Source organism: Podarcis bocagei (assembly GCF_964188305.1).
Source record: "Podarcis bocagei genome assembly, chromosome: 4".
NCBI classification, from domain to species: domain Eukaryota; kingdom Metazoa; phylum Chordata; class Lepidosauria; order Squamata; family Lacertidae; genus Podarcis; species Podarcis bocagei.
In genome coordinates, this window is record NC_138128.1 from 56,375,915 (window position 1) to 56,403,047 (window position 27,133).

Below are 27,133 nucleotides of genomic sequence, written 5' to 3' on the forward strand. Positions count from 1 at the left end.
TCTCTCTCCCCCTCCCGACTTTCCAGGAAGCTGTGCATCTCCTGCTGTGTATAATGCTGCCCACATTCCTCATTATCATCACAGTTATAGATGTCTTTTATTCCTGAAGTAAAATTCACAGCATCTTGGTGAAATTTAATTTCCAGCATGGGTTTTCATGAATAATTGATAGTTTGCTTGCCAAGTTGTCTCATAAAACTTTTCATGTACCATAATGACCCAAAGATTCCACCCACACCCCTTTACTGCATTGCTAAAAAGCTTGGTGAAGTTACGCGAAATCTGTGTTGATTGCTTCTGATGATGATGTGGAAAAGGAAATGGTCACAATGTATAACTTAACTATTCAATGCTGAATACTTTTATCTAATATTAAGGTGTTTAATTGCTGAAAAGGTTTTGCTGTTATTTAGTTCTGATGTTTCTCTGTGGACACATTCATTATCTATAAAGCTGCCCACATATGTAAGGTAATCTTTAATGCATTCCTCAATTGTTAGCAACATAAAAATGAAAGCATTGTAATTCCCTTCCAATAATTATTCACATTCTCTTCAGAATTCATTTTTCTTAGATGTCATTTTTACTTATTAATTTTAGCTTCCTCTGTCACAGATAAGGAATAGTTTAAAATGAGAACAATGATATATAGATTACTTTTTCCCACTGATGGAGGTGGCTGATGCCCACATCATTTTTTTGGCCCTGTCTCCTTTTTTGCTCTGTTTTAGAAGTGGCAGCCCATTTGTATTATGCCACACACCAAATTGCAGCAAAATTGTGTAATGCAACATATCCAACTGCAGCCATTTTCTGGCTGGCACCCCATAACATTTTCTCAAAACTCCAGATGTGCCCACTGGTCCCAAAAGGTTGGCAACCTCTGACGTAAAGTTTAGTTTTGTGTAGACTTAGGTATTATTTTAAATCGCTTCAGGACTTTCCTAGTAAAAAGTGATGTTACAGTATAATCCTAAGGTTTAGATTTATTAGATTTGTAAGTGCCATTTGAAGATCTTTATTGCTAGCTGATGGGCAAAGAAATAAAATCTACACCCATTATGTCAGATATTCTGTCCTGGAACAGTTATTGATCTGAGCCTTGGTGATCCTAGCTGTAAAAAAAGAAAAAGACTTCATGATTAAGATTTGCTGAAACAACTTACTGCTTAAAAAGTGCAATTGAAATATGAATTCTCTTCAGTTGAACTTAGTGGCAGGTTTTGGGTTTATATTTTATTTTTCATGCTTACCTGTGAAATACAGAATGTGTATTAATTGGTTGCCTTTAATCAAGTCTTCATTCATCTCTGTTGCCCATGGGGTGGGTGGCTAAAATGATTCCACCAGAAATTTTTGTTCATTTAACATTTATAAGCCGCTTACTAGAACAAAAGACCTCTAAGTGGCTTACAATTTTCTTGGAAGTGCAGAAGAAACATCACGTAGCATCTGCAAAAGTGCTAGTTTCACAGACCTAAGTGCTTAAATGGGCATACACTGGATCAAGTAAACAGGTCTCAAACTGTTGGTGGATTTATATATTAATAAATAGCACCTTGAATTTGGCCCAGTAACAAACACATTGGCAGCCAGTGCATATCTCTGAGCAGGGCATTGTATTATGTCTGGGTCTCCTGTCAGTGGAGAATACTACAGCATAATTTGGATTGTTGATTGTAGCTTGAAGTAATCCAACATTGATGTCACCTGTGCCTGAACTACTAAAGTCACCATATCAAGAATTTTTTTCTGTTGGAATTAATTCATAACTATGAAAGTTGCAAATACAGCATTAGGTAACGTTGGCAGCTTAAAAGTTTTTAGCTAAACTTTGCTAAATACAAGTAAATAAGCATGCTAGGGGAAATATTTCCAATGCACCTTGAAAAATTTCTGCATTTTCTGCTGGACAAAATACTCTGGTTGAAGAATAACAAGTCTTCTGTGTACATGTGGAAACAAACAATGGGCTGCTTGCTTGAATCCAGCTCAGATCTCTCAAAATAGTGTGTTAACACCATGTTGTTACAGTGGCTATGTTTTCAGTTTTTATTTTCAAACCAATCTTCTTGCCATACCTCTCCTTCCTGACTCCCCAGTTAACAAAGGGAAAATGCAATTTACACTTGCACACCTATGTGGGTTTGGCTCAGGAGTCGTTAACTGCTGGTTTTTACTAGCTTCAGTCTCTTTTGATGTCAAGCTCTACCCATGTACAAGTGCCATGTTCTGTCACTGATTACAAATGTTCTAGGATGTCCTTGGGCAAGATACATTGGCAAGGGTTGGCAGCAGGACTTGGCTGAGTTGTGTGAGCTCTTGGGACCATGAATTTGTATGAGGAAAGAGGTGCTGGCTGTGCATGGTTCTCATTACTTGTAAGGTGTTCTGAGCAATTCTGGTATCAGTTTTTCTTTAATAAACAGACTTTTTACATCAATAACGAGAGCTCTAACTTTATGTTTTATTGATGCCACATTCTGATGTTTGCCTCAGAAACCTAGAAGATGGAAAGGGGAGCTGTTATTTTTAGTTCCAAGGTTGACTGACTGACTTTTCATCTCTCCCTCTCTTTCCATCTTTCCTTTCCTTTCCTTTTACTTTTTGACAGACATGCAGTGGCTGTGGAATCAGGATGCCTCTCGAGATCTTCTCCTTGCAGTTCACCCACCAAATTACATAGTGTTATGGAATGCAGATACTGGCACAAAACTCTGGAAGAAAAGTTATGCAGAAAACATCCTTTCTTTTTCGTTTGATCCCTTTGATCCTTCAAATTTGACATGTGAGTTCTGTTTTAGGAAAGTATGTTACCTTTCTGTTCTACAGGACTGAATATTGCTGTCATACAAAATCTTGCTGTTAGATTGTAACATGTGCCACAGAGGCTTGAAAATGCAACATGAGAACTGAGAGTGAACAACATTGGACAGTTTCATTAACCTTGTGTTATTTTAGAGGTAGTTTGTGGGGGAAATGAATCTGAATGGTCAAATAAGATTGTGAAGGGAAGTCATGAATTCATAGTTAATTACAAAGTTTGCCTCAAGTCAAAGTTGTGGAGAGTGAAATTGTAGCTCATATTACAATGCAAATACAGCTTTATCATGCCTATGGGGTGTAATAATTAGAAACAAGGAAATAGCTTCTGTGTATTACATGTGAAGAGATACGTAGCTTGGCATGTTCACTCAGAAGATGGTCCAATTAAATTCACTGGAACTTGCTTTTGGGTGAGAGTTGTATAGGAATGCATATATATATATATATATATATATATATATATATATATATGCAGGTTTTGGTGTCTTCGGGTGTCTTCCCGTGTAAGAGTTGGGGTGTCTAGGCGACGTTTCGACGAGGTCTCACTCGTCATCTTCAGGCTGGTGCTTTCGGCTTCTTGTTACTAGAACAGAGCAGGGTCTCAGTGTTTGAGTTCCTATAAATACTGTTGAGGGGGTGTGGTGTATAGCCTCCAACGTTCTGGGCAGAGAGGAAGTTCCCAGGTTAATGTGCCTTTTCTTCTTTTGTTCATTAATTACTTGAGGGATATCTTGAGTGATTACTTGAGTGATATTCTGAGTACCACTTAGGAGGGTCATTAGGTGTGGATTAGTTGCTAAAGCTTTCGTGTCTTGACCTCTTGAGCTTGTGAAAAGTTTTTCTGAGAAGATAGCTGTACTGCACTTAGTTGTGCTCTGGCTTGGCTTCGTGTATAGGGGCGAGCTGTGGTTTTGTGCCCTGTGCCAGCCAGATCTGTGTAGGGATTGCAGGGGGGTGCAGCATCCGGAGGTGCCACTATGGTTTGGCTACTGGATGGTGTCTGTAATATCCTCAGAAACCCAAAAGATAAAATCCAGTTAGAAAACCAAGGGGTCTATGAAATACCCTGCAAAGTCTGCCCAGCCACGTACATTGGACAAACAAACAGACGAATAAATGCACGTATCGCAGAACACAAGAATGCCGTCAAAAAAGAAGAAAAAACTTCCTCTCTTTACCAACACATGAAAGAAACAGGACACGAAATTAATTTTGCAGATTCCAAATTGCTCTTTAACATGGAACATCACCACAAGAGAATAATCATGGAAGCCATCGAGATAGAGAAACACCCTCACAACATGAACAAGCGTGACGACACGTCCCGCCTGCCAGACATCTGGAAATTAGCCCTCCCCACAAAAACCGACACCAGAACCAGAGGCACACAGAACGCCATCTCCAATCAACCACACCAGACCCAAACCCAGACCCTCTCCACAGATAAATTACAGACACCATCCAGTAGCCAAACCATAGTGGCACCTCCGGATGCTGCACCCCCCTGCAATCCCTACACAGATCTGGCTGGCACAGGGCACAAAACCACAGCTCGCCCCTATACACGAAGCCAAGCCAGAGCACAACTAAGTGCAGTACAGCTATCTTCTCAGAAAAACTTTTCACAAGCTCAAGAGGTCAAGACACGAAAGCTTTAGCAACTAATCCACACCTAATGACCCTCCTAAGTGGTACTCAGAATATCACTCAAGTAATCACTCAAGATATCCCTCAAGTAATTAATGAACAAAAGAAGAAAAGGCACATTAACCTGGGAACTTCCTCTCTGCCCAGAACGTTGGAGGCTATACACCACACCCCCTCAACAGTATTTATAGGAACTCAAACACTGAGACCCTGCTCTGTTCTAGTAACAAGAAGCCGAAAGCACCAGCCTGAAGATGACGAGTGAGACCTCGTCGAAACGTCGCCTAGACACCCCAACTCTTACACGGGAAGACACCCGAAGACACCAAAACCTGCATATATATATATATATATATATATATTCTTATATAAAGTGTTGCATATAAGAATTAGCATATTATTATATAAAGTGTTGCATATAAGAATTGGCAGCATTTTCCAACCTGATTCCTTGTACTACAAGTCCCCTTAGTCTCAGCAAGCATGGCCAGTGGTCAGAGATTATGGATTATGGGAATTGTGGTCCAAAACACCTTGAAGGTGCCTGGTTGGGGAGATTGCTTTGGGATAACACAATATAGTTGAGGAGCTTCAAGTAGGTGAAAGTTAGTGAAGGGCAACTGTGTCTGCCAGTAACCTTACATAATTTTTTAAAGGGTTAAACTTTTATGGCCTCAAATAAGAATGGATCATCTATCACTCTTTTCCACAAGGATGTTCCTTTTATCAGTTTGCCATGTATTTCAGCATTCGTAAAATTTGTTACCACTTTTCATTCCAGAAGTACATTGAAAAGTGAAATGCTACCATCAAATCTCTCCTCATATTTTACAGTAATAACTGTCTCTTTTCTTGGTGCAGTGCTTACAAGTGAGGGAATAGTGTTCATTTCGGACTTCTCTCCTTCCAAGGCTCCTGTCAGTTCAGGGAAAAAGGTTTACATTTCCAGCCCTCGTTCTAGTCCTGTTCATAACAAGCTGGTATCTGCTGCAGGGGCTAAAAAGGCCCTGGACAAAGTAAAAATTCTCATCACTAATGAAAAACCAAGGTAAGTCTTAAGCTTTCTACTGTGCTCACAAGACTTGTTCTATATAGCTATAGTGGTACCTCGGGTTAAGTACTTAATTCGTTCCGGAGGTCTGTACTTAACCTGAAACTGTTCTTAACCCGAAGCACCACTTTAGCTAATGGGGCCTCCTGCTGCCGCTGCGCCGCTGGAGCCTGATTCCTGTTCTCAACCTGAAGCAAAGTTCTTAACCTGAAGCACTATTTCTGGGTTAGCGGAGTCTGTAACCTGAAGCGTATGTAACCCGAGGTACCACTGTAAATCTATATAATACAGTGCAAGGCATGTCATTCTGGCTAATCAAGAATAGGGATAGGGTAAGCCCAGTATTCCATTTTTGTGCTTGAGACCTGGGATTGCTGTCAGTGTTTCAAGCCATATATGGCTGTGAAATATCAGGCTTTCAGAATGAGATATTTCCTTTATCCATGTAGACATGGTTACTTACCAGTTTTCCCTTTGTGACTTAAGTTATCTTGCTTCAAAAAAGTTTATTTACTTTTTCACTTTTGAAACAAGATTGCTGCCAACTGGAGCAGACTTCTGCTTGTGCAACCAGCACAACCAGCTTGTGCAATCCATCCTGTGCACCCTTGAAATCTGCTCCGGCCATCATTTGGAGCAAATTTTCAGGGTGTGTTGGAGACTGCTTGTGGGGTGAGGAGAGGAAAGCGAAGTCCCAGTGCACCAATGTAAGTCTGCTCGTGCAGCATTGGATTCCTCCCAAAGGGAAGCAGTGAGTAAATTTCTACTCTAAGAAGTGATAATTGGGTCAGCTCTACCAATAGGAAAGGGAAGGCAGCTCATTTTCAGATTTTGGAGTTCCATTGCAGGGCAGAAAATCATAAGTTTTTTGGTTTTTTATATTCTTTTTGCCATTTGAGGGTGGTCTTACATAGAGTTTATTGTTTGTTTTGGCCAGTAGGGCTGTTTCTGAACAAAGATGACATTATATCCATGGTTCCCAGCATGGGGCACATGCCCCACAGGGGGGCAATTTGATTTTTAAGGGGGGCAATTTGAGAATGAGTTATTAACAGTTAATGGCCTTTTAGGCTCTCTCCACATGAGTAGGAGTTCACTTTTTGAATAATAAGAATTATATGTCACGGGGGTGGGGGGGTCAGGATTTTAGAGATGCTTAAGTCTGGCATGGCCAAAAAAAGGTTGGAAACCACTGCATTATATTCAGTAAACAAGCCAGTTGGAACTTTCAATACTTTCTTTGAATGGACTATAAACTACTGTGTGCATTTTCAAGCACTGGAATTCATGGACAAGTTCCAGGGATTTGAATTCTGAAAAAAAGCAGCACCCTGCATCATCAACTCATGAAAAAATGAGGGTGCATGATAATTGTCATTATAAATTGCCCAGAATAAAAATTTCAGTAATGCAGTAAGAACATTTGAAGGGAGGGATGGGTATTTTTGTTGTTGGTTAGTTGGTTGGTTGTATTTGTTGTAGCATAAAAAAAATAAGTTTATATAAATTGCTTCAGAATTTATCTATTTGTTCACATATGGTGGTATTTCTACATGGTTGTGGGGCATTTGAGAATGACCGCAGGGAGGAAATGTGGTAAAAATTGACTTCCTGATTATGTAGTCTGCTAGAAAGCTCTCCTGTAAAAAGCCCTGTTTAAAATGTGTGCTCTTTTGTGGGTCTTGGAAGTGTCTACTGGTGTGTAAATGTGTGTGGGGGGGAATCTCTATGTTGATTTTTTAAATATTACCACCTATTAAACTTGATTGTTGCATTTTGATATTTTTCCTGCAAACAATTAAACATTATGCTCCATATGGCACAATTTTCCTTCTTTGTTGCTGTTTTTCATCCTGAATGCCTTTAAATGTGTCAGTAATTGTTTTAACAAATTCATCAGACTGTATTGTGAATCAGTGCTGAATGCAACATGTTAATGTTGGTAAGATCAATACTTTAATGAGAGCTTTAAGTTTTGAACAATAGGCTTGATGGCATCTCATTTTGCAATTCTTTGTGAAATGTGATCTCGTGTCAACTGGAAGGGCATGAAAAGCCTAGAACTATTTACATTTCCTCCTTGTCAAAAAGGAAACTAGTGGGGCAGCTGCTGTTTCTTTGTTGCCCAGTAATGATAGAAGTATTTTCGGTGATGACTTGCACATGCCCTTAAGAATTATGGGTCTTACCCAAGTTTCATTGATTTCAGTGGGACAAGTATAATTAACTTTGTATGAATTGGAGCCTTTCATTAGGATTAGACATATGTAAGTGCTATTCCATGTCCCTCTCAGATTGCTTTAAATGGGTACATGTAAGTATGAATAAGCTGCAAAGGCTGAAATATTATAAATAAATGTGATATAATGGTGGTGAATTTCCATTTTTCTTTGGCTGTTCTCTGTAATCAGGGATGGGAGAAGAGGGCATTGAACATGACAGGTGGGTTATCGTAGCTAAAAACTAAAAGGGTGTGATGGTGGCGGTTGTAAACCCATCTAGGGAGCCTGGCTTTACTCCAAAACCTAAACCTGCGATTGCAACTGATCCTGGCTCTGTATGATGTTTCCAAAGGTACATTTGTCACAGTTTACATGTTCAGGTTTATACTTAAAACTTAGGTGTATACGTGAATATAACCTGTACATTTGTTCTCACTATCCAACCAGTATGTCTGCTCAGTTAATGAAAGAACCCTCTTTTTCTTGGCCCGGGCAAAACCCTTTAAAAATGCTTACTGCTTCCCTTAGTAACTAATGTAATGGCTCGGCTGTTCTTAAGAACGTGGAAAGATGCTGCTTCTATAGTTGCATGATCAATTATTGATGAGAGAAGCATCTGAGATGGGCTTGGTAGCTGTTTGCAAAGCTTGATTACATATAGCTTTTTAATTTGATCATGGATTGCATTTTGGATATTTGAACACTTGAAATCCTGGCCCCTTTGCAATGAAATGTATTTTAATAAGACTTATTTGTGATGTGTCTAGTGCTGAATCAGTAACACTGAATGACTGCCTTCAGCTATCCTACCTGCCTTCCAAGCGAAACTACATGTTGTTACTCTACCCAAGAGAAATCTTGATTCTTGACCTTGAAGTAAACCAGACAGTAGGTGTGATAGCAATCGAAAGAACAGGAGTGCCTTTCCTCCAGGTAATAAATCCATCTTGCCATTGTGCATGCCTCCGTTTTCATTTTATCTTTAGATTTCCATTCTGCCCTGTATTTGTCCAAAGCTGTAGATGACACAAGAGACAAAACGCTTTAATTTGCAGGCTAAATGCAACCCTGTGCTAAATAAGCTTGTTTCTTCCACAAAGCATTTCCCAAAGGTTTTATTGAGACTTAGTGCCTTGGCTCACTTGCTCTGTTTCCTTATGGAATACAGATGTTTCTGTTGATACACTGGATGTGTGCAAAAACCATCCAATACAAAAGTTGTGAGTCAGTGAGGAACATGAAAGCAAAGGTTGATTACTAAAAAAAAAACTAACCTTGAAGGGGCATTACAGCTGACAGCTATAACCTTGAGATCATTTTTTTCTCCTTGCTAGCGCTATTCCAGAATAATTGTTGACAATTTGATTGATGTGAGCTGTTGAATATTGTGGGTGACAAAATGGAGAATAGAACATAAGGCTGTAATCCAAATCTACTTACCTGGGAGTAAGCCTCATTGAACTCGATAGGACTTACTTCCGAGTAGGCATTGCTAGGCTTTGCAAAGTGTATTTTATAAAAACCCACAAATACAATAAGCAGTTGCTGGGTTTTTATTGTGAGTTTGGATGCTGGTAGTCTTGCGGTCAATGTGTAGTGAAAAGCTGTAAGGTATGAGACAATTAAGAGTCTGACATGACCAATGATTCAGCTCTTTAGTGTCTGCTAGAAAAATCCACCTCATTTTGTGGTATTATAAAAATTACTAAAGTGGAAACAACCCCATAGTGAAAAGAAATGGCATGTTATACTTGTTTAGAAGTTTCCTCCAACAAAGGCACAAGCTTATTTGAACATCTGTTTCTGCTTGGTTAGGCAGCTAAGTCATGTCTGAAGCCTTATCTGAGCTGCCTTGATCTTTTAGAATATTTTATTTATGTGAGCTAAAAAGAAATAATGCTAAGCTTTATAGCTTTTGTCTGAAAGTAAAATGTGTCTGTTTGCTCACTTATGTGGATGGTTCCCATTTATGGCTGCTAAGATGGTGCTATTTTGAATGTATTCATAAAAAATGAAATTCACCTTCATGTGATTATGACATCAGAGGCTTATTATTTTAAGAAAAGAATTAAAACCTGAATGATTCCATTGATACAAGCACTCATGTGTATTATTAAGACAAAGTAGCTGAAATCCCCATTATAATTAAACAATAATATTGTTTTAACTAAATAATAATAAATAACTATAATCAGCTTTCAAGACATCTGAAAAATTGTTCATTGCAAAGCTGCCTGTAATTGGGTGTCCTGTCAGACATTTTAGTTTTTTAAATCTCATTCCCCAGTCTTTCTTCTGTGCTCAGTATCTCCATCAGTGGGGGAACAGCTGAAGAGGGGGTTGGTTAGAGCCTCTCATCTGATGTTTAAAGACATGGTGTACCTGCTGGTTGTCATATGATGTGCAGTTTTCTTAAACTGGATGTTCTCACTATACATATATACCCAAGGTTTTCTATACAAATTCTAAGGTGTGGTTCTTTAGGCGGTATTAAACTAAATTATTGCATGAGCGGAACAACTTCATCTTGTACAATGGCAACTTTGCCCTTCTTGTACAATGGCAACTGCTGCCCCCAAATCCTGTCCAAAGGGTGGAGGGAGCCTCGGATCAGATTTAGGGGAATGTGGGTCAAGGAGAAGGGGAAAATGTCCTGTTGTGCAATCTTATGTGCTGCTTGTGCACTTATTTAGATCAGTACTTTGCACTGCTGTTTACAGGGAAATTGCCCACTGTAGGGGGACAGGACACCTTCTATCACCCGTAATCCTTCTAACTTTATATGATGTTAAGTGTGCATTTACTCTAAGCAGTAAATTACTTGTTAGCATTAATAATTAACATTTTCAGCCCTTTCTTTTTGGCAAGTAACCTGCCAGACTACCCTGTGACATGTACAAGCGTGTGTACAATTGGGAAAAATGGATTGATAGAGTTCTGTTTGTCTAATAAAATAGTAGGCTTTTAAAAAATGAGTCCCATCCTATTCCATAGTGAATAATGGGTCAACAAACTTTTAGGATGTTTGAGATATCTGTAACAAGTCCTCCTCTTGTTTACGTGATTTGTGCAGGTTTATTAATATAGAGGGTATGATTTCAACGTGAAGAATAATATTAAACTTGGGGGTTCTTGTTTGTTTAGGTAATCCCATGTTTTCAGCGTGATGGGTTGTTCTGCCTGCATGAAAATGGCTGTATTACTTTGAGAGTTCGCAGATCTGTTGGTTGTATAAATAGCACATTAAATGAAGATCCAGGTGAGCAAGCTACTCCAGTCTACTGAACTAGGCATCTAGCATTTGAAATTACAAATTCAATGTTACAACCAAAATTTGCATTTATTCTTATTAAAACTTTGGCCATCAATTTTCCTAGCTGTATCATTTCCAGTATAGTAAATAACTTGAAGGTGTTTGATTACACAAGTCAAATAAAAATCCCTCCACCTGGCCCAATGCTGAGATGGAGATGAGTGTAATCCCAACTTTGGCCTTGCCTTTCACTGGCAAATATTGCTGTGTTGGCCAGCAATATATGTAGCACTCACACTGAAATAGGTTAGTGACTCTGGCACAGATTCATTAAAATAGACTTGAACAGGGTTTGAAAGACATAAAGCTGTAGATGTGACAAATGCACCCTGTACCCTCACATTCTAAATGTCTTTTTAGTAATTAGTTACTATGTCTTTATTATGTAAATCCTCCAGTGCACTGACCTGCCTCTGTTTCAAATCCCCCAATATTTTGTGTAGCTCTATATTATTAAAAATAATGTCCATTTATATCATACTATAGATGTAACAGTGGTAACCAGCAGAATTAGCACAAGAGCCCAGTGGTTGCTACATTTGACTGAAAGCTGTGCGTATCTGATATCTCATGTTTTGACATTTGCAGAACCTGACCCCATTCAGGAGCTGGTCTATGACTTACGAAGTCAGTGTGATGCCATCAGAGTTACCAAGACCGTTCGCCCCTTCACTATGGTGTGCTGTCCTGTGAATGAAAATTCTGCAGCTCTCATAGTCAGTGATGGTAGAGTAATGATATGGGAGCTGAAGTCCACCATTTCAGGCCGAAGTCAACGGACTAGGTAACCTTACTGAATGTTCGGGTTTTTTAAAAATTAGTAGTTTAAATACAAGGAATCCGTGGACTTGACAATGCTGCTTCATTTCTAATGTTTATAACCATGTTGTTTAGTACAACTATCTACAACAAGGGTTGTTGTTCAGCAAAGCTGTCATTTAAAATGAGCAGCCAGATGACTATGGCTAATAGGGACGTGGCATACATAACGTCTGACAAGACTTGTATATGATTTATACTAATGTTGTGTGTATTAGGCCACAAGTATTAGGCTTATTGCACCTGTGTGATACAGCATGGGTTGTCATCTTGTTTCGTGTATTATTCTTGGTAATAGTGGTGCTGTCCTCTCTCACCTTCAAAATCAGTGTTGACATAAAATGAGCTCCCTCATTCTTAAAAGATCTCAGTTAGCTCCTCAATATCATTCCATCAGTTTAAATAGGCATGATCACAACAAGCTATGTCTGTGCAGAGGACAAACTTGTATATAGCAGAGAGGTGCAGCGTGTTGATGTCATCTGTACATGAGGCACTCTAAGGGATCTCAGTTGACACAGAATGGGGAAACCAGCCATTAATTGCAACAGCGCAGTAACGTGCTGTGTTTTACTCTTGCCCCAGGACATGAATTCCATTTGTTTCATGAAGGAATACCATCAGGGTGGGGAACTAATCAGTTGTTAATTCCAGCCACTGAGAATCAAGGATGCTCCTTTTTGTAGAAAATGAACCTTTCTGCATAGGTCATCCTGGATTCTGTTTGGCGGTCAGGCTAAAGCATGATAGAACGTTCCATTCTTCAGTTTTGTTGTAATTGTCTTTTTGCAGCAATTCAACTGCATCACCTTTGTACTCGCCAGTCTCATTCTGTGGAATACCTGTTGGGGCATCTCAGAATAAACTTCCAGACCTGTCACTGGATAATATGATAGGTAAGAGTATGTGAGCCATAACAGTCTTCTATATTTTACTTCAGCTTTGGTAACTAATTTAGCTTGCTAAATTCTAAAGCAAAAAGCTGTGTTTCACAGTTTTGAGATTGGCAATTGCTTATGGCCAAATCATGAAATCTATTTTGCTTTTTCTGTTATATTGTACATCAGGGCAAGGCACACTTTCTACCGAAGAGCAACAAAAAAGTTACTGTTTGCAAGAAGTGCATTTAAAGTTCCTGCTAACAGGGCTTCTTTCAGGACTCCCTTTGCCTCCCTTTGCTATCCGCATGTGCCCACCTCTCACCACAAAAAACTTAAAACAGTATCAGCCTCTCCTTGCTGTCGGTAAGTGTCTTAAACAGTACAGTTGAATATATTGCTCATTTTGATTTTTTGCAGTGATACGTTTGTATGATAAACTGTGTGTCAGTCTGGGGACTATTGCTGTCTGAAATAGCATGCCCTTGAGTTGCTTGAATTACTTCCCAGAATAAATGCTGTCTTAAAAGAGAGATGAAAAGTTTTTCCAGTTCTTAGATATTTCTGCCATATATATTATTAATTTTGTGATTTGTATCCCATTCTAAGACAAACGTTTAGTGTGGCTAAAAATGCATTTTCCCACTCATTAAAATACAAAATGCTAAAAGAGCAGTGAATTTAAATGACCCCAGCTAAATACCTGCTTAACTCTGGCTCCAAAATGCCAATCAGCACATTAAGTCCTGGCTTATGTTTTAATATAATGCATTCTTAAAACTGGTTTAGTGAGGTATTAAAATGCATCTTCTGAAAGCAATTAATGGATTCAGTGTATAATGGCTGACCTGATCCCATGCTATGTGAAGAAATCCAAATTGTGCCCACTCAGATCTTGTCATGGCTTGCCTTAGTTTTTACACAGCACAATAGATTTTTGAAGGTTCAGTACTGACGCAAGTTGAAGTTTGATGCTTACTGTGGCAAGTTTCTCACTGACTTTTTAAAGGAAGCATTTATGTATGAAATGAGTCCTAAGTTCAATGCATTCATTCTGCTTGTGTAATGACAAGGTAATAAATCAAAATCAGTCTATCAGGATTCTGCCTTGAAGGTTACTTATGGTCTGGCACCCTCCTTACTTGAATATACAGTGGTACCTCAGTTTTCGAATGTCTTGAAAGTCGAACGTTTCAGTTTTTGAACGTCAAAAACCCGGAGGTAAATGCTTCCGTTTTCGAACGCACCTCGGAAGTCGAATGGCTTCCGCTGAGTTTTTTTTCCAATTTTCTCTATTGAATTTGAAGACCACCCTTTGAACCTAGGTAACTGTGCCCCTGAAGGACCAGGTGCGCAGCCTGGGAGTCATTTTGGACTAACAGCTGTCCATGGAGGCACAGGTCAAATCTGTATCCAGGGCAGCTGTTTACCAGCTCCATCTGGTACGCAGGTTGAGACCCTATCTGCCTGAGGACTGCCTCGCCAGAGTGGTGCATGCTCTGGTTATCTCCCGCTTGGATTACTGCAATGCGCTCTACGTGGGGCTACCTTTGAAGGTGACCCGGAAACTACAACTAATCCAGAACGCGGCAGCTAGACTGGTGACTGGGAGCGGCCGCAGAGACCACATAACACCGGTCTTGAAAGACCTACATTGGCTCCCAGTACGTTTCCGAGCACAATTCAAAGTGTTGGTGCTGACCTTTAAAGCCCTAAATGGCCTTGGTCCAGTATATCTGAAGGAGCGTCTCCACCCCCATCGTTCTACCCAGACACTGAGGTCCAGCACCTTCTGGCGGTTCCCTCACTGCGAGAAGCCAAGTTACAGGGAACCAGGCAGAGGGCCTTCTCGGTAGTGGCGCCCGCCCTGTGGAACGCCCTCCCACCAGATGTCAAAGAGAACAACAACTACCAGGCTTTTAGAAGACATCTGAAGGCAGCCCTGTTTCGGGAAGCTTTTAATGTTTGATGTATTATAGTATTTTAATATTCTTTTGGAAGCCGCCCAGAGTGGCTCGGGAAGCCCAGCCAGATGGGCGGGGTATAAATAATAAATTATTATTATTATTATTATTATTATTATTATTATTATTATTATTTGGAAGTCGAGTGGTCTTCTCTTCTGGAACAGATTATGTTCGAAAACCGAGGTACCACTGTATAAAGTCTGTCCACTTGGATTATCTTCTACCCAACTACCTACCCAAGTGCTACTATGTATGAAGTATACCTTCAGCCTTTCAAGAAAAAAGGCTGCAAAAGTCACTTGCCTACTAAGAGGCCAGTACCTTGTGTTTTAGTATTGGCTGTGGAAAAGGACAGGCTCCTTTCCCCACAGGCAACATGGAAGTCCAGGCTGTTAGTGGTGTTAGCAACCTGGTTAAAGAAAGCAGGGGAGCTTCTACGAAATGAGCAGACAGAAAAATCTGTCCCTCCACAGCCTGCTTCATTTCTTCGTTTGGTTGTAGATGAAGGGACTTTCCTTCCTTCACGGCTGGCATAGAAATGTAGTTGGCTGGTGGAGGGGTTGTGGAACATTCTGTCTCTCCTCCACTAGCTCATTGAATTTCCATGCTTGCTGCAGAGAAGCTCCTTCCCCCTGGAATCCTTGGACACTATCTTTGCTAGCATAGGAGTGAAAGTGGCCCATTTCACTTCCACTGCACTACCCACTTTCCTCCATGGAAGTAGTCTATGTCTATGTAGCCTATGGCTACCCGCTAAGCTCTTACACTCAAGGCTAGTGTAGTTACCAGTGGATCGGGCCTAATGTTGTGGGTGGGTGATGTAAAACCTGCCTAGCAATCTAATCCATCACTTGAGGATGGGTGACTAAAGGAAACTATGTGGAAAAATAAGTATAAGAGATTCACTTTTGTGGCGGGGAGGGGGACAAAGTTGATTTTAAAATGTCAATGTGATTTCTGTAAATTTTGCAAATATTCAATTGACTCCTTGCAGGAACAAGCAATGGCTCGGTCCTGGTGTATAATCTTACCAGTGGGCTCCTACACAAAGAGTTAAGCATTCATTCCTGTGAAGTCAAGTGAGTTTCTTTAAATAGTTGTTGATTTTCTGGAGAAAGGAAGATTAAAATGTTTAATGTGCTATAAGCAGTGCTGGCATTTGGCTTAATCATAAAATAGTATGCAGGAAGATTGTTCAATAGGGTGGTTTTCTTTTGCAAATAGAGCCATAGTTCTGTGAAAACTGTTCTGCTTTATAAATATTTGAATTGGTAACTAATGTGTGTGTGTGTTGATCAAGGCTGAACACAAGCCTTTGCATCCCTAGACATTGCAGCATAGAGAATTTCTGCCTAATGTGAGTCTGATTACAGCTATATTTATAAGGACCATACTATGTGCGAGGCGGTTCCACAATTCTTCCTCCTGACTGTGTTTTGTATTAAACAAAAGCCCCAAATGGCCATGGAAGTCTGAAAAGAGGAATGGAGGACCAGCAGCTATGGGAAGACCATGGACTGCTGATCTCTTAACTCTCATCCCATTGTTTGTCCTGTGCCTTTGTCCCTTGTGTGTGTGGGGGGGGGGGAGGGGAGGGGAGGTAGACATGATAAGTAGGAAAAGGGTTGCACGGTCCTTCAAACCTGCTGACAGTCCTTCACCATTGATCTTAGGCTTACGTGGCTGCTTATTTATTTAAAAGTAAAACTTCAGGATATGGAATAATAAGCTGGCTGTTACAAGTCACTTGGTTGCTATGACTCTCGTGACATATTTCATTGCAGATCAGTCTGTTCACGGAGACTTACTTTTGTGCTACAACTGCATTTACAAGTAGATATACAGTCTTATGAGATGCTGCCCCTAGGTAACAATTCAAGAGGATACAGTCATGCTCAGCATGTTTTGTGAGCATCTCAGTGAAATCTGAAACTAGAGTAAACCAGACTTGTTGCAAAAGCCTCCAGAAGTTACTAGCCTGGAAACATTTGTAACCTGCTCCTTTTTACTCAGAAGATTCCACTTCATTTCCCCCCCATGGGTGCCGCTCTCATTATTATCAGGAAGTGGTGCCTTTCTGTTTCTCTCCCCCCCCCCCGTTTTTAATAATGGCACACCCACCAAAGGGAAGTGCTGTTGGAGACAGTTCAAGCTGCCTGAGCCAGTCCTTCACCCAGAGTATCTCTGGGCCCACAGCTTGGGCCCAGAAGCTGGTCCACCTGGCAAAGCAATTCAGGTTTCCCCTGCTTTGCCAGCCTATTCAGCTTCTATGTACCTACCGCCTGTGGAAGAGGTGAATCCACTTCCTTTGTAGCCAGTATAGTCATTGATCTGGCTGGCAAAGCCGAGCTGTGCTCCTGCTTCACTCACCTGCATGGAACTCCTGGTCGGAGTCAAGACAGAAATAAACAAGCCTGCAGTTTGAATATACAATTACCCATTTGTACTTGAAGCACCAGGTGTTTGGTCACAGATATGCGGAGCTGATTGAACTACTGGTCTCTTGTACCTACATGTTGATCTTTTTTAAAAAAACAAAACAAAACTTACCTTCCAGGATGTGGTATGCTGGAAAAGAAATGTCTGTGACAAACATTATTTCTGTTATCCATGCACAGAGATAGCACAGTTGGTTCTGATAATGCTTTTTTTTCCAGGCTACAAACAAATCAGAAAGTGGTTTATGCAATACAGTACAACATGACATTTATGTGTGGCACATGGCAGACCAAATCGCTTTGGCTTATATCACTGCTAAAGACATCAAAACACAAGAAGCAGTTAACTAGAAGTGGGTGATCATGAAAATCTGCTGTGAGCTTTATTGCCAAGTTCATATAGAGGATTTCTATTGCACACAGCAGTGTCTAGGGAAAAGAGTATTTGCTTTTAATCTTTGTCTAATTTCTTTTTTCTTCCATCATGTGCTATAGTAACTTTGATATTCTGTTGCTTAGCTTTTTGATTCTTTTGAATCCTGCCATGTTTTATATTAATATTAGAACATTTAATGCTTTAAACATTAGTGCTAATATTTCCCCAAAGTTAATTTTAAAACTATTTAAAATGCCTTATCTTATTGCAGTTTGAAAAGTGTCTTACATAATTTTATATGCTTCACTTTAAGCATAATTATACTTTCATCTTTTTCTCAGTTTAATAATTGATAATGTTAGTTTGAGCATTGAAAAAGCCCAATCTTAAATGCAATCAAGTATTAAAATGTTTTGAACATTTTAGATTTAAAATTAAATTTAACCAAAATAAAAAATAAAAAATATTTTTGTAATGATGGACAGAAGAGTGACAAAATGCAACTGAATTTTACATTTTCTAGCTACAGAACCATGGAATCTATTCATTATTAATTGTTCTGTTTTATATATGAAGTAAACAAAATATGTTTTGGGAAATAAGTTATTATTCTTGTATATAGGTTCTGAAATTATGGGTATTTTGAAAGGTAAAAGGTAAGAGTTCAAAAGCATACCAGTGCAAGTAGATAAATAGGTTCTGCTGAGGCGGGAAGGTAAACGGCGTTTCTGTACACTCTGGCACTTGTCATGGTATTCCATTGTGCCAGAAGCAGTTTAGTCATGCTGGTCACATGGCCCAGAAAGCTGGCTGTGGACAAACGCCAGCTCCCTCGGATATTTTGAAATATATTTGTCAGTAAACATTGTGGACTGATTTACAAATGAGTGCCTGCCATATATTTTCTTACCAAGTCCTGCAGAATCAAATAGAGTAAACTCTCAAGTATGAACAGTGTGGGTATGTGGACATAGTCAGCAACCATTTCCTTCCTTTAAAAATAAATAAATAAATTAAATCTGCCGTATTTCCAAATTGCTCAGGCATTGTTTGTGCTCACACCAATTTTATCCTAGCAACAATCCTGCAATATAGATTAGAGTACACCAGGCTTGGCCAAACTTGGCCCTCCAGATGTTTTGGGACTACAACTCCCATCATCCCTAGCTAACAGGACCAGTGGTCAGGGTTGATGGGAATTATAGTCCCAAAACATCTGGAGGGCCAAGTTTGGCCATGCCTGGAGTAGACTAAGAAAAAGTGAATGGCTTAGGGTTACTCAGTGAGCATCTTGCCCTTCCAGAAGGTATTCATCTAAATGGGTACCAGCTTGGTGATATCCAGAAATTGGGGAATACAATTCCCCTCAGCCCCAGCCAGCATGATGAGGGATGACTGGAGTTGTTGTAGTTCAAAACATCTGGATGGCAGCACCTCAGCTAGTCCTGCTCTAAAGCTCTGTGGGACTTTACTGAATGCATTGAGGGATGTGTTTGTGCATGCAGGTGCTCATTAGAACAAGCAGGTGTGTATCAGAACTGTTGAACTGATAAGCAACAATTTTAAAATAGCAAGGTGGAGGGGAAGGAGAGCCTAGCAGTTATTTCTCTTCTACAGGACACATTTCCTCACAGAGGCTGTATGAATTTAATATTAAAAGAGTGACTTCAGTAGGTTGCCTTGGGTTAGTCAGAAGTTAAGAAGTTGCAAAATTCAATATCTTTCTATTCCATAGTTAAAGTGGCTGTTACAAATTGCACTGTATATAAGAATACATGAGCCTTGCACTAAAGAAATAGGTGCAGTTCATAAAACTGGTGTTCTGTGACTACTAATTGCATCCAATGAGAGTTAGGTAGTTTTTTATGCCAACTTATCTGAAAAATGGCAATATTCCAGTAATAGATTGCTCTTGCATTAATGCTGGAACATTTGCTCTGATTTAATGCAGTGAACAAATTTCTTGCACCTTTATTCAAAGGACATTAGCGGGGAAAGGCTTTATCAAGCATTTATAAGCAGAAGTACACTTGACTCCCAATGCTTCTAAGTGGCTTTCCCCCATCAGCATGAAACTATATTTCTCTCTATGTGTGTGTTGTGTTTAGATGTAGCAGAATAGCCCAGAATTCCAGAACAAAAAGATTCTTCTCCCCAGGACTCAGATAATAAGGAGAGGACAAAAATGGGTAATGGGTTTTATGTGTTGGAGACTTTTTTAGTGGATTTTGTCCTCAATTAATTAATATTTGTGCCATAAATCTTAATCCTGTAGCTTATATTGCACAATCGAGTACAATAAAGTGTGTACAATAGAGTACACTCGTCTTAACGCATCAATGCATCTAAATTCTCAGTGGGTTAAGGGTAAATCATTAAGATCACAATCTCAAGTATGTTTACTTAGGACTCAAGACAGTGCCATACACTGATTACTGTGGGGAATGAGTGTGTCAACCTGCATCTGGGAACACCTAAACACTGGATTGTGGAACACTGCATTGTGGGAAATCTAAAGTGACCATGGTGTGTCCTACTGCAATTTGTAAAGGTCTGGTTTCAGCATCATAGGAAGCTTCCTTATCCCGAGATGTGTAGAGCCATTGACACAATTGCACTTAAGTGGCCTTGTCATCACTGTGGAGTGTGCAGGCTGCCTTGGTTCTCTAGTGCAGTGTTCCCCAACCTTGGGCCTCCAGCTGTTTTTGGACTACAACTCCCATCATCCCTCGCTAGCAAGACCAGTGGTCAAGGATGATGAGAATTGTAGTCCAAAAACAGCTAGAGGCTGTTTGTTGGAGAGCACTGCTCTAGTGAGCTGCATGCCGTGAATCAGGGGGGCTGATGCCTACAGGTCTGGTGGAGTTAATATTTGTCTGAACTTGACTTAATATAGAGGAGAGAACATCATCACCCTGGAGTCAAGAGTCCTCATTTTCAGGGGACGAGGGCAAGGATTCTGAAGCTGAAAGAGAAGGACATACAGGGCCAGCCCCAAAAGCGTGTCTGCTGGATCACCCATTAGTGCCTGTGCCCTGCCCTGAGAATGTAGTGTTGGCCTCTGCAGAACGTCTGTTTGAAACCACTGGGAGCTGTCATTGGATTTGGAGCAAGGTGACATCAATATGCAGGAGATGCCCAGCTCATCTCTCCCTCCCATCGTAATCAGGAGAGGTGGTTTGAGTGCTAGATGGTGCTTGGAAGTGGACCAGAAGTAGAATTCTCTTAAGACAAGTATTAGTATGTTCAGAGTTCTTAGCTCAAGAGGTGGGGAAATGGCCTGTTCTGGGGTTTCACCGTCCTGGAAGGAGCTGGTCCATATCTTGGCTGGGTTTCCATTTAGAACTCCCATCCTCCTGTTTTTTCAAAAGCAGCTGCACAGATTGCTAGTTTATTTCTGGGCCTAATTCAAGGTCCTTAAAGCCCCAAAAGACTTTGGCTTGAATTCAACACCTGGTCCCGCTAGTGGAAGTCCACTCAAGTACTTCAGCTAGCACAATGAGGCTTTGTCCCACTCTCTTTCCCAGTGCCTACCCCCCATTTGTCCCCATTTGACATCAGGAGAACAATTAGAAGAGCACATGGGAGGAGGAGTGGGGAGATAGTTCACTTGGGCAAGCAAAAACACTTGCACTGCTAGACCATTTGTAACAGCAAAATGTTGAATTCCTCCCTTGGGCCTCAAATATCTGAAAGACTGCCTCCTTATCTTCCATTTCAAGGGAAGGGCAAGCGGAATATATTGTAATTATTTTTTTTAAAGTAATTAAGTTTGTCTGACATACATTTAATGTTTCCAATTTGAGTGCTATGCAGTCCTCTATAATAATCTGTTGTATTCCCCCCCCCCCCCGCCGCACCCCTGCAGCATGCAATTGGAGCCATATTTTCCCCACTCCATTAATCTGCAGCATTTCCTACAAATTCAGATAGTTTGCATAATGTGTTCTATATATTCTACTCCGGCAGGGGCATTGAGTGGACAAGCTTGAGCGGCTTCCTTTCCTTTGCCACATCGACTCCTAATAATCTGGGGCAGGTGAGAAACGAGCTGCAGTTGGTTGATCTTCCCACAGGTAAATATATTGTGAAGCATAACCGTTGATGACAAGATAGGTGAGAAGTGATACCTGTGTAATGTAGGTTTTTTTGCAGACTCCTATCGGTTGGCTTCATCTCCATTATAAAGACAGGAGTGGAATAACCGAGCAAGGTGGCTAACGTAACTATTTTGAACTCTGAAGTCAAAACATTTTAGACCATGATAGCTCAGCAAGCCCCACACTCATTTCATGAATCATCTTCAGGGCAGAAAGGAGAAGAAGTGTCTATGTCAGCAAAGGGTTGAATACTATTACAACTGCATATATTTTAGCTTCAACACCAATTCATACAGCACTAGGTTATCATTCTAGCTAACTCAGTAGTTTTCATACTTTATGCAGTCTTGTCCTCATTCTAAATTTACTATATTTGCTGTATTTTCAACATCTCCCATTGGAGATAGCCCATTTCTCTGCATAACTTGAAGGCAATGGCCTGTGGCGTAGTGTGACTCTTTCCTTCTACTAGTCTTGAAATTATTTTAGTTCACAGTTTGGATAGGTGTTTCCAATGTCTTCAACTTGGTTTACTATATGCAAGTAGTATATATTAATCTGTACATGTTTTTAAATTTGAATCAGTTGGTTGAAGGAAATGGGATTAATGGGATTTGTTCCGTTTCCATCACAAGAATTAAAGTGTTTTGATATTTATGGCAATATCTCTTCAGATGAAGGGAAAATGTGCCATATTTATGCAGTTTTAAAAATACTTTGAACTATAGCTGGAAGTATTCAAAAAATAAAATCAGTTATGTACACTCAATATATTCTTAGATATTTGGAAAATGTAGTTTTTGCTGTAAGCTGAGTAATTAGCCCAACCAATGAACATCATGGCTGAGCTAGATTCTGTGTTCAAAAAATAATGATTTAGCCACAACACCACACTGGTTTTCATACTGATGATATAAACTTAGCAGCCCTGTGCAAACCCCATTGAAATGAATTGTGATGGCTGGGACAGTTCCTTCCATCTTCTTCGTTTTCTTAGCAACTTGGTAGAATATGCTTGCTAGTAACAAACTTCACACTATATTGTGATTACTGCAGCACATTCAGCATATTTCTCAATTTCAAAAACGTTACCCAGATGGATTATGTTTTTAAAACGTTCATACTGTTTTATAACTATGAGCTATAATGAAAGAATGTTGGTGAGTAAATGTGAAAATACTGGATCAGTTCATTTTCCTCCACAGGCAGTCTGCTATTGCTGCTTCCTGTGATGTTCTCACTAAGTAAAGAAATCTGCCACTGATAGGGAAAACAATTTTAGAAACGGCTAACGAAATGGAAACGTCCTTTCCATTTTCTGAAATAGCTTTCCCACAGTTTTTTAAATATACAATTCTATACTATTTAATATTGGGTTTGTGCAGAGGTAAGGGCAGCAAAAATAAGGCTGTAATGATTTGGAAAATCTGTTCCTATTCAAGTAAGCATATTCTTTGACATTGTGCTAGTATCCTTCTATTAAACATAGGCTGTGAATATATCCAATACTTATTGACTTGTGTAGGAACCATGTAGTTGGAAATGATCTAACAGATCATGTTTCCAGCCTCCAGTAGTACCACAAATTATCTTCACCTTAAATTATCTTCAATAGATGCTCATCTAATCCTTTCCATAGGGCTTTAAAAAAAAATAAAGCACAAACAAACAAAACTAAAAATATGCAAATACTTTAAAGGGACAATTATCGGATCAGTACAGATAACCACCCCTGCCAACCTAGCAGTTCGAAAGCATGTCAAAGTGCAAGTACCGTATTTTTCGCTCTATAACACGCACCTGACCATAACACGCACATCGTTTTTAGAGGAGGAAAACAAGGGGGGGGGTTCTGAATGAAACAATGGATGTATCATTTTTGTGCCTCATGCTGTGGCCACAGACATGTGGCCTGATGGTGAATTTGGGGTGACCCAATGCAAAAATCCTGAGAATCCCTGTGGATCTGTGCTTTGTAACCACATTTTTGCACCATTGCAGCCCCAGGCAACAGTGGGTGCGTGATTTTTTTGGTGCAGGCTGTAGCCATGGACATGTAATGTGATCTGATGGTGAACTTGGGGTGACCCAATGCAAAGATCCTGAGGATCCATGTGGATCCATGCTTTGTAACCACGTTTTAAGTGGGGAGGGGAGGAAAAACACAGAAGGGACAAGGAGCACGAGAGGGGTGTGCAGAGAAGCAGCTGGCTAAGAATGCAGGAGATGGGTTTAATGGGAGGGAGGAAAGGAAAGCAAAAGGGTGGGCAGTAAGACCCTGAGGCAGAATGCAGGAAAGCAACAGCTTCCTCTCTTGCGCGATCGGCTCCAGGGACAACACACTCACTCAATAACACGCACAGACATTTCCCCTTACTTTTTAGGAGAAAAAATCTGCGTGTTATAGAGAGAAAAGTATGGTAGATAAATAGGTACCGCTCTGGCGGGAAGGTAAACGGCATTTCTGTGCACTGCTCTGGTTCGCCAGAAGTGGCTTAGTCATGCTGGCCACATGACCCGGAAGCTGTATGCCGGCTCGCTTGGCCAGTAAAGCGAGATGAGCACCACAACCCCAGAGTCGGCCACGACTGGACCTAATGGTCAGGGGTCCCTTTACCTTTACAGATAACGTGAATTGATACAGATCAATTAAGATACCCAAATTTCTCTCACTTATTCAGAAAGATGAGTTCTGAATCAGAACCAGAAGGATATGTAATGAAGTCCCACTATATGGCATTATAATATTACAGGACTTTTGTGGCAGTGGAAAATTTTAAATTATGAGAGGGTTTTCTGAAATAGCTATTGTCTATCTGTTCTTTTACCAAAGTGTGATGTGCAAGTCCTTTAGGTCTTTCCATTTTTGTTAAGTTAAAATATGAGCTGCTGTTAGTAGCCAGGTTGCTAAATCCTTCAGGTATTGAGTACCCGCATTCCCATTCCATAAATTCTACAAAGCAAGTTCATGAGACATCATAATACTGGTTTTACAGATTTTAGTCCTTTCCTTATAGCCATCAGACCTAAATTTAGAGACCTATGGACATTCCCACGATAAATAGCAGAAGATTTAGGTGAGATTGATTGAAACGCAGCATATAAATATAATCAATTAATTATTCACATGAATCACAAAGCAGCTTACAAACAATAAGCAACCAGTTATACCTTCAGAAATCCAGTCCTGCCTCCCTGGGGCATTTGAAGTCTTTTGTAGCTTCGTTAGGAAATTGCTGCAACTTGCAGTACCTATTACAATAGTTTGCACAAATAAGGCACATTAGAGACTTCAGGTGTTGCGCTGATTGTTCTGTTTCTGTAACTTGAAACTGATTGAGTTAGCACAACATCAGTGAGAGATCGTTGGAAAGTCTTAAATCAAAAAGACTTGGAGAACGGTGGTAAATTGCAGATTGAAATCAGAGTTTCCATCCTTGTGTAAAGCAGAGGAAAATTGGGTTTGTATAATTGAATGGCTCGGAGCCAGCATTATAGTAATGCTTCATGCTCAATATCCATATTACAAAATGCTAGCATAATGTGTTTGTGTGGGCAGCAGAGACTCTACGTGCAGTTGAGTGCTGAGAAGAAAAAGCAAGATGATCAGTGTGATTAAATAAATAGCATTTGATATGTCAATTACAGTGGCTTTGCTTGTGGTTGCTACTTTACATCTTTTTTCCTGTATCTCTTGCGTCTTAGGTAGAAGCATTGCATTTCGTGGCGAACGAGGCAGTGATGAACCAGCTATTGAAATGATAAAGGTGTCTCACTTGAAGTAAGCAGATTGGCCAGGAAAAGTTGATGTGTTGAATTGTGCTAGAATAATCCAGTACCTACAGCGCATTTCTTTCTGTAGGAGGAAGACAGTTGAAGAAACGTTATTGAAATATTGAGCAAACAAATCCAAATGTACTGATGAAGAACTTGGTTGTGTGCCACTCAAATACATTAGGCTTTTCTTCAGTGCTGTGCTTATGAACTAGGACAGGGCGTTATTGCTGTAATATTATTCCAATCTTCCCACTTTTCCATTTCTCCCAGAAGCAGTTCAGACATTATTTCGAGTTGCTTCCTGCACTGGTAGCAAGCTGGTATCTCCTTTCAAGGGGGAAGATCTGAAACCAGGAAGATCAAGTATTTTCTAAAGACTGGAGTAAATTTGTAAACAGTTAATGGCAGGGATGTAATGACACTTATAATGTGGAATTATTTATGGTAATTATGGTTATATAATAGATGGATAATGGTAGAAGATGCAGCAAACTTAAATTTAAATATAGAACCCATGGAGGGAGGAAAGTAGATCTGAAGGTTCGAAAGAACCTTGTATTTTAATGTTTGAAATGGTTTTGTTTTGTTTTATATGTATAAAATTATCAAAAACTCAATAAAAAATTATATATATATAAAAGTATCTCCTTTCAAGGTTGGAATTAAATATTACAGCCTATGCAATCACCCCCTGTCTCTTCCTCCTCTTTCCATTAAACATATGCAATTTTTGGAAACGTTGACATCCTGAAAAAAGTTTTGTTTTGCTTTTTTAACCAAGGAGCGTGGGATCAATGCTTGTTGCAGCAGCCATGCTTTGTGCAGCTCCCATTCAGTTCAATAGCACTTCTAGGCTACTGGGAAATTCTCTTACGTATGTATAATGCTGTAAATAGCTTCTTTTTAAAATTTCAGACAGTATTTGGCAGTAGTATTTAAAGACAAACCTCTGGAATTATGGGATATCAGGACTTGTACTCTTCTCAGAGAAATGTCAAAGAACTTCCCTACAATTACTGCTTTGGTAAGGAATGAATTCAGTCAGCTTCTCATCAAATAACTAATTCTTACATACATTCTTGCTTTCAGAATGGTGTCTGTCCACTAGTGTTAGAAGCCTTTCACCCTAGGTGGTTGGGCTAGATGACTCTATAGGTTTCTCCCAACTCTACAATTCTGTGATTCTCCCAATGTAAACAGCCAGTAAGGAAATGGGACTTGACTTGCATATGGGACTTAGCTTTCATAGCATTTTTTAAAATCTCTCTCATGCATGTAACACTGGATCTAATTTAGGGTTGGTAAATAATATCTTAAGATGTGAACAGTCATGACTTCTGTTCTTCCAGGAATGGTCACCTTCTCACAACTTGAAGAGCTTAAGAAAAAAGCAGCTTGCAGCCCGCGAAGCTATGGCCCGGCAAACAGTGGTATCAGATACAGAGCAGAGCAGTTTGGAGTCATCGGTGATCAGGTGTCAACACTATTCTCAATTAAAAATCACACCAGCTTCTCCTTTGAGTATTTGTTTTCTTGCCAAGAATGCATTGCATTAGCACTGCATTTTGGATTTACAGACATTTATCGATGTTGTAATTTAAATGGGCTGACCTTTAAGAATCTTTGTACAGTGGTACCTCGGGTTACATACGCTTCAGGTTATATATGCTTCAGGTTACAGACTCCGCTAACCCAGAAATAATGCTCCAGGTTAAGAAC

General features: G+C 39.9%; 1 protein-coding gene across 1 annotated transcript in view; it reads left to right on the forward strand.

Annotated features, from left to right (window-relative positions):
* WDR11 (WD repeat domain 11) overlaps positions 1-27,133 on the forward strand; it is a 53,344-nt gene that overhangs the window by 5,832 nt on the left and 20,379 nt on the right. The window contains exons 4-15 of the mRNA XM_081192843.1: positions 2,615-2,788; positions 5,335-5,521; positions 8,514-8,679; positions 10,891-11,005; positions 11,648-11,843; positions 12,671-12,774; positions 12,946-13,122; positions 15,718-15,802; positions 21,507-21,613; positions 25,343-25,418; positions 26,330-26,438; positions 26,764-26,888. Coding sequence (XP_081048969.1) covers positions 2,615-2,788; positions 5,335-5,521; positions 8,514-8,679; positions 10,891-11,005; positions 11,648-11,843; positions 12,671-12,774; positions 12,946-13,122; positions 15,718-15,802; positions 21,507-21,613; positions 25,343-25,418; positions 26,330-26,438; positions 26,764-26,888 — 1,621 coding nt within the window. The remainder of the gene's footprint in view (positions 1-2,614; positions 2,789-5,334; positions 5,522-8,513; positions 8,680-10,890; positions 11,006-11,647; positions 11,844-12,670; positions 12,775-12,945; positions 13,123-15,717; positions 15,803-21,506; positions 21,614-25,342; positions 25,419-26,329; positions 26,439-26,763; positions 26,889-27,133) is intronic.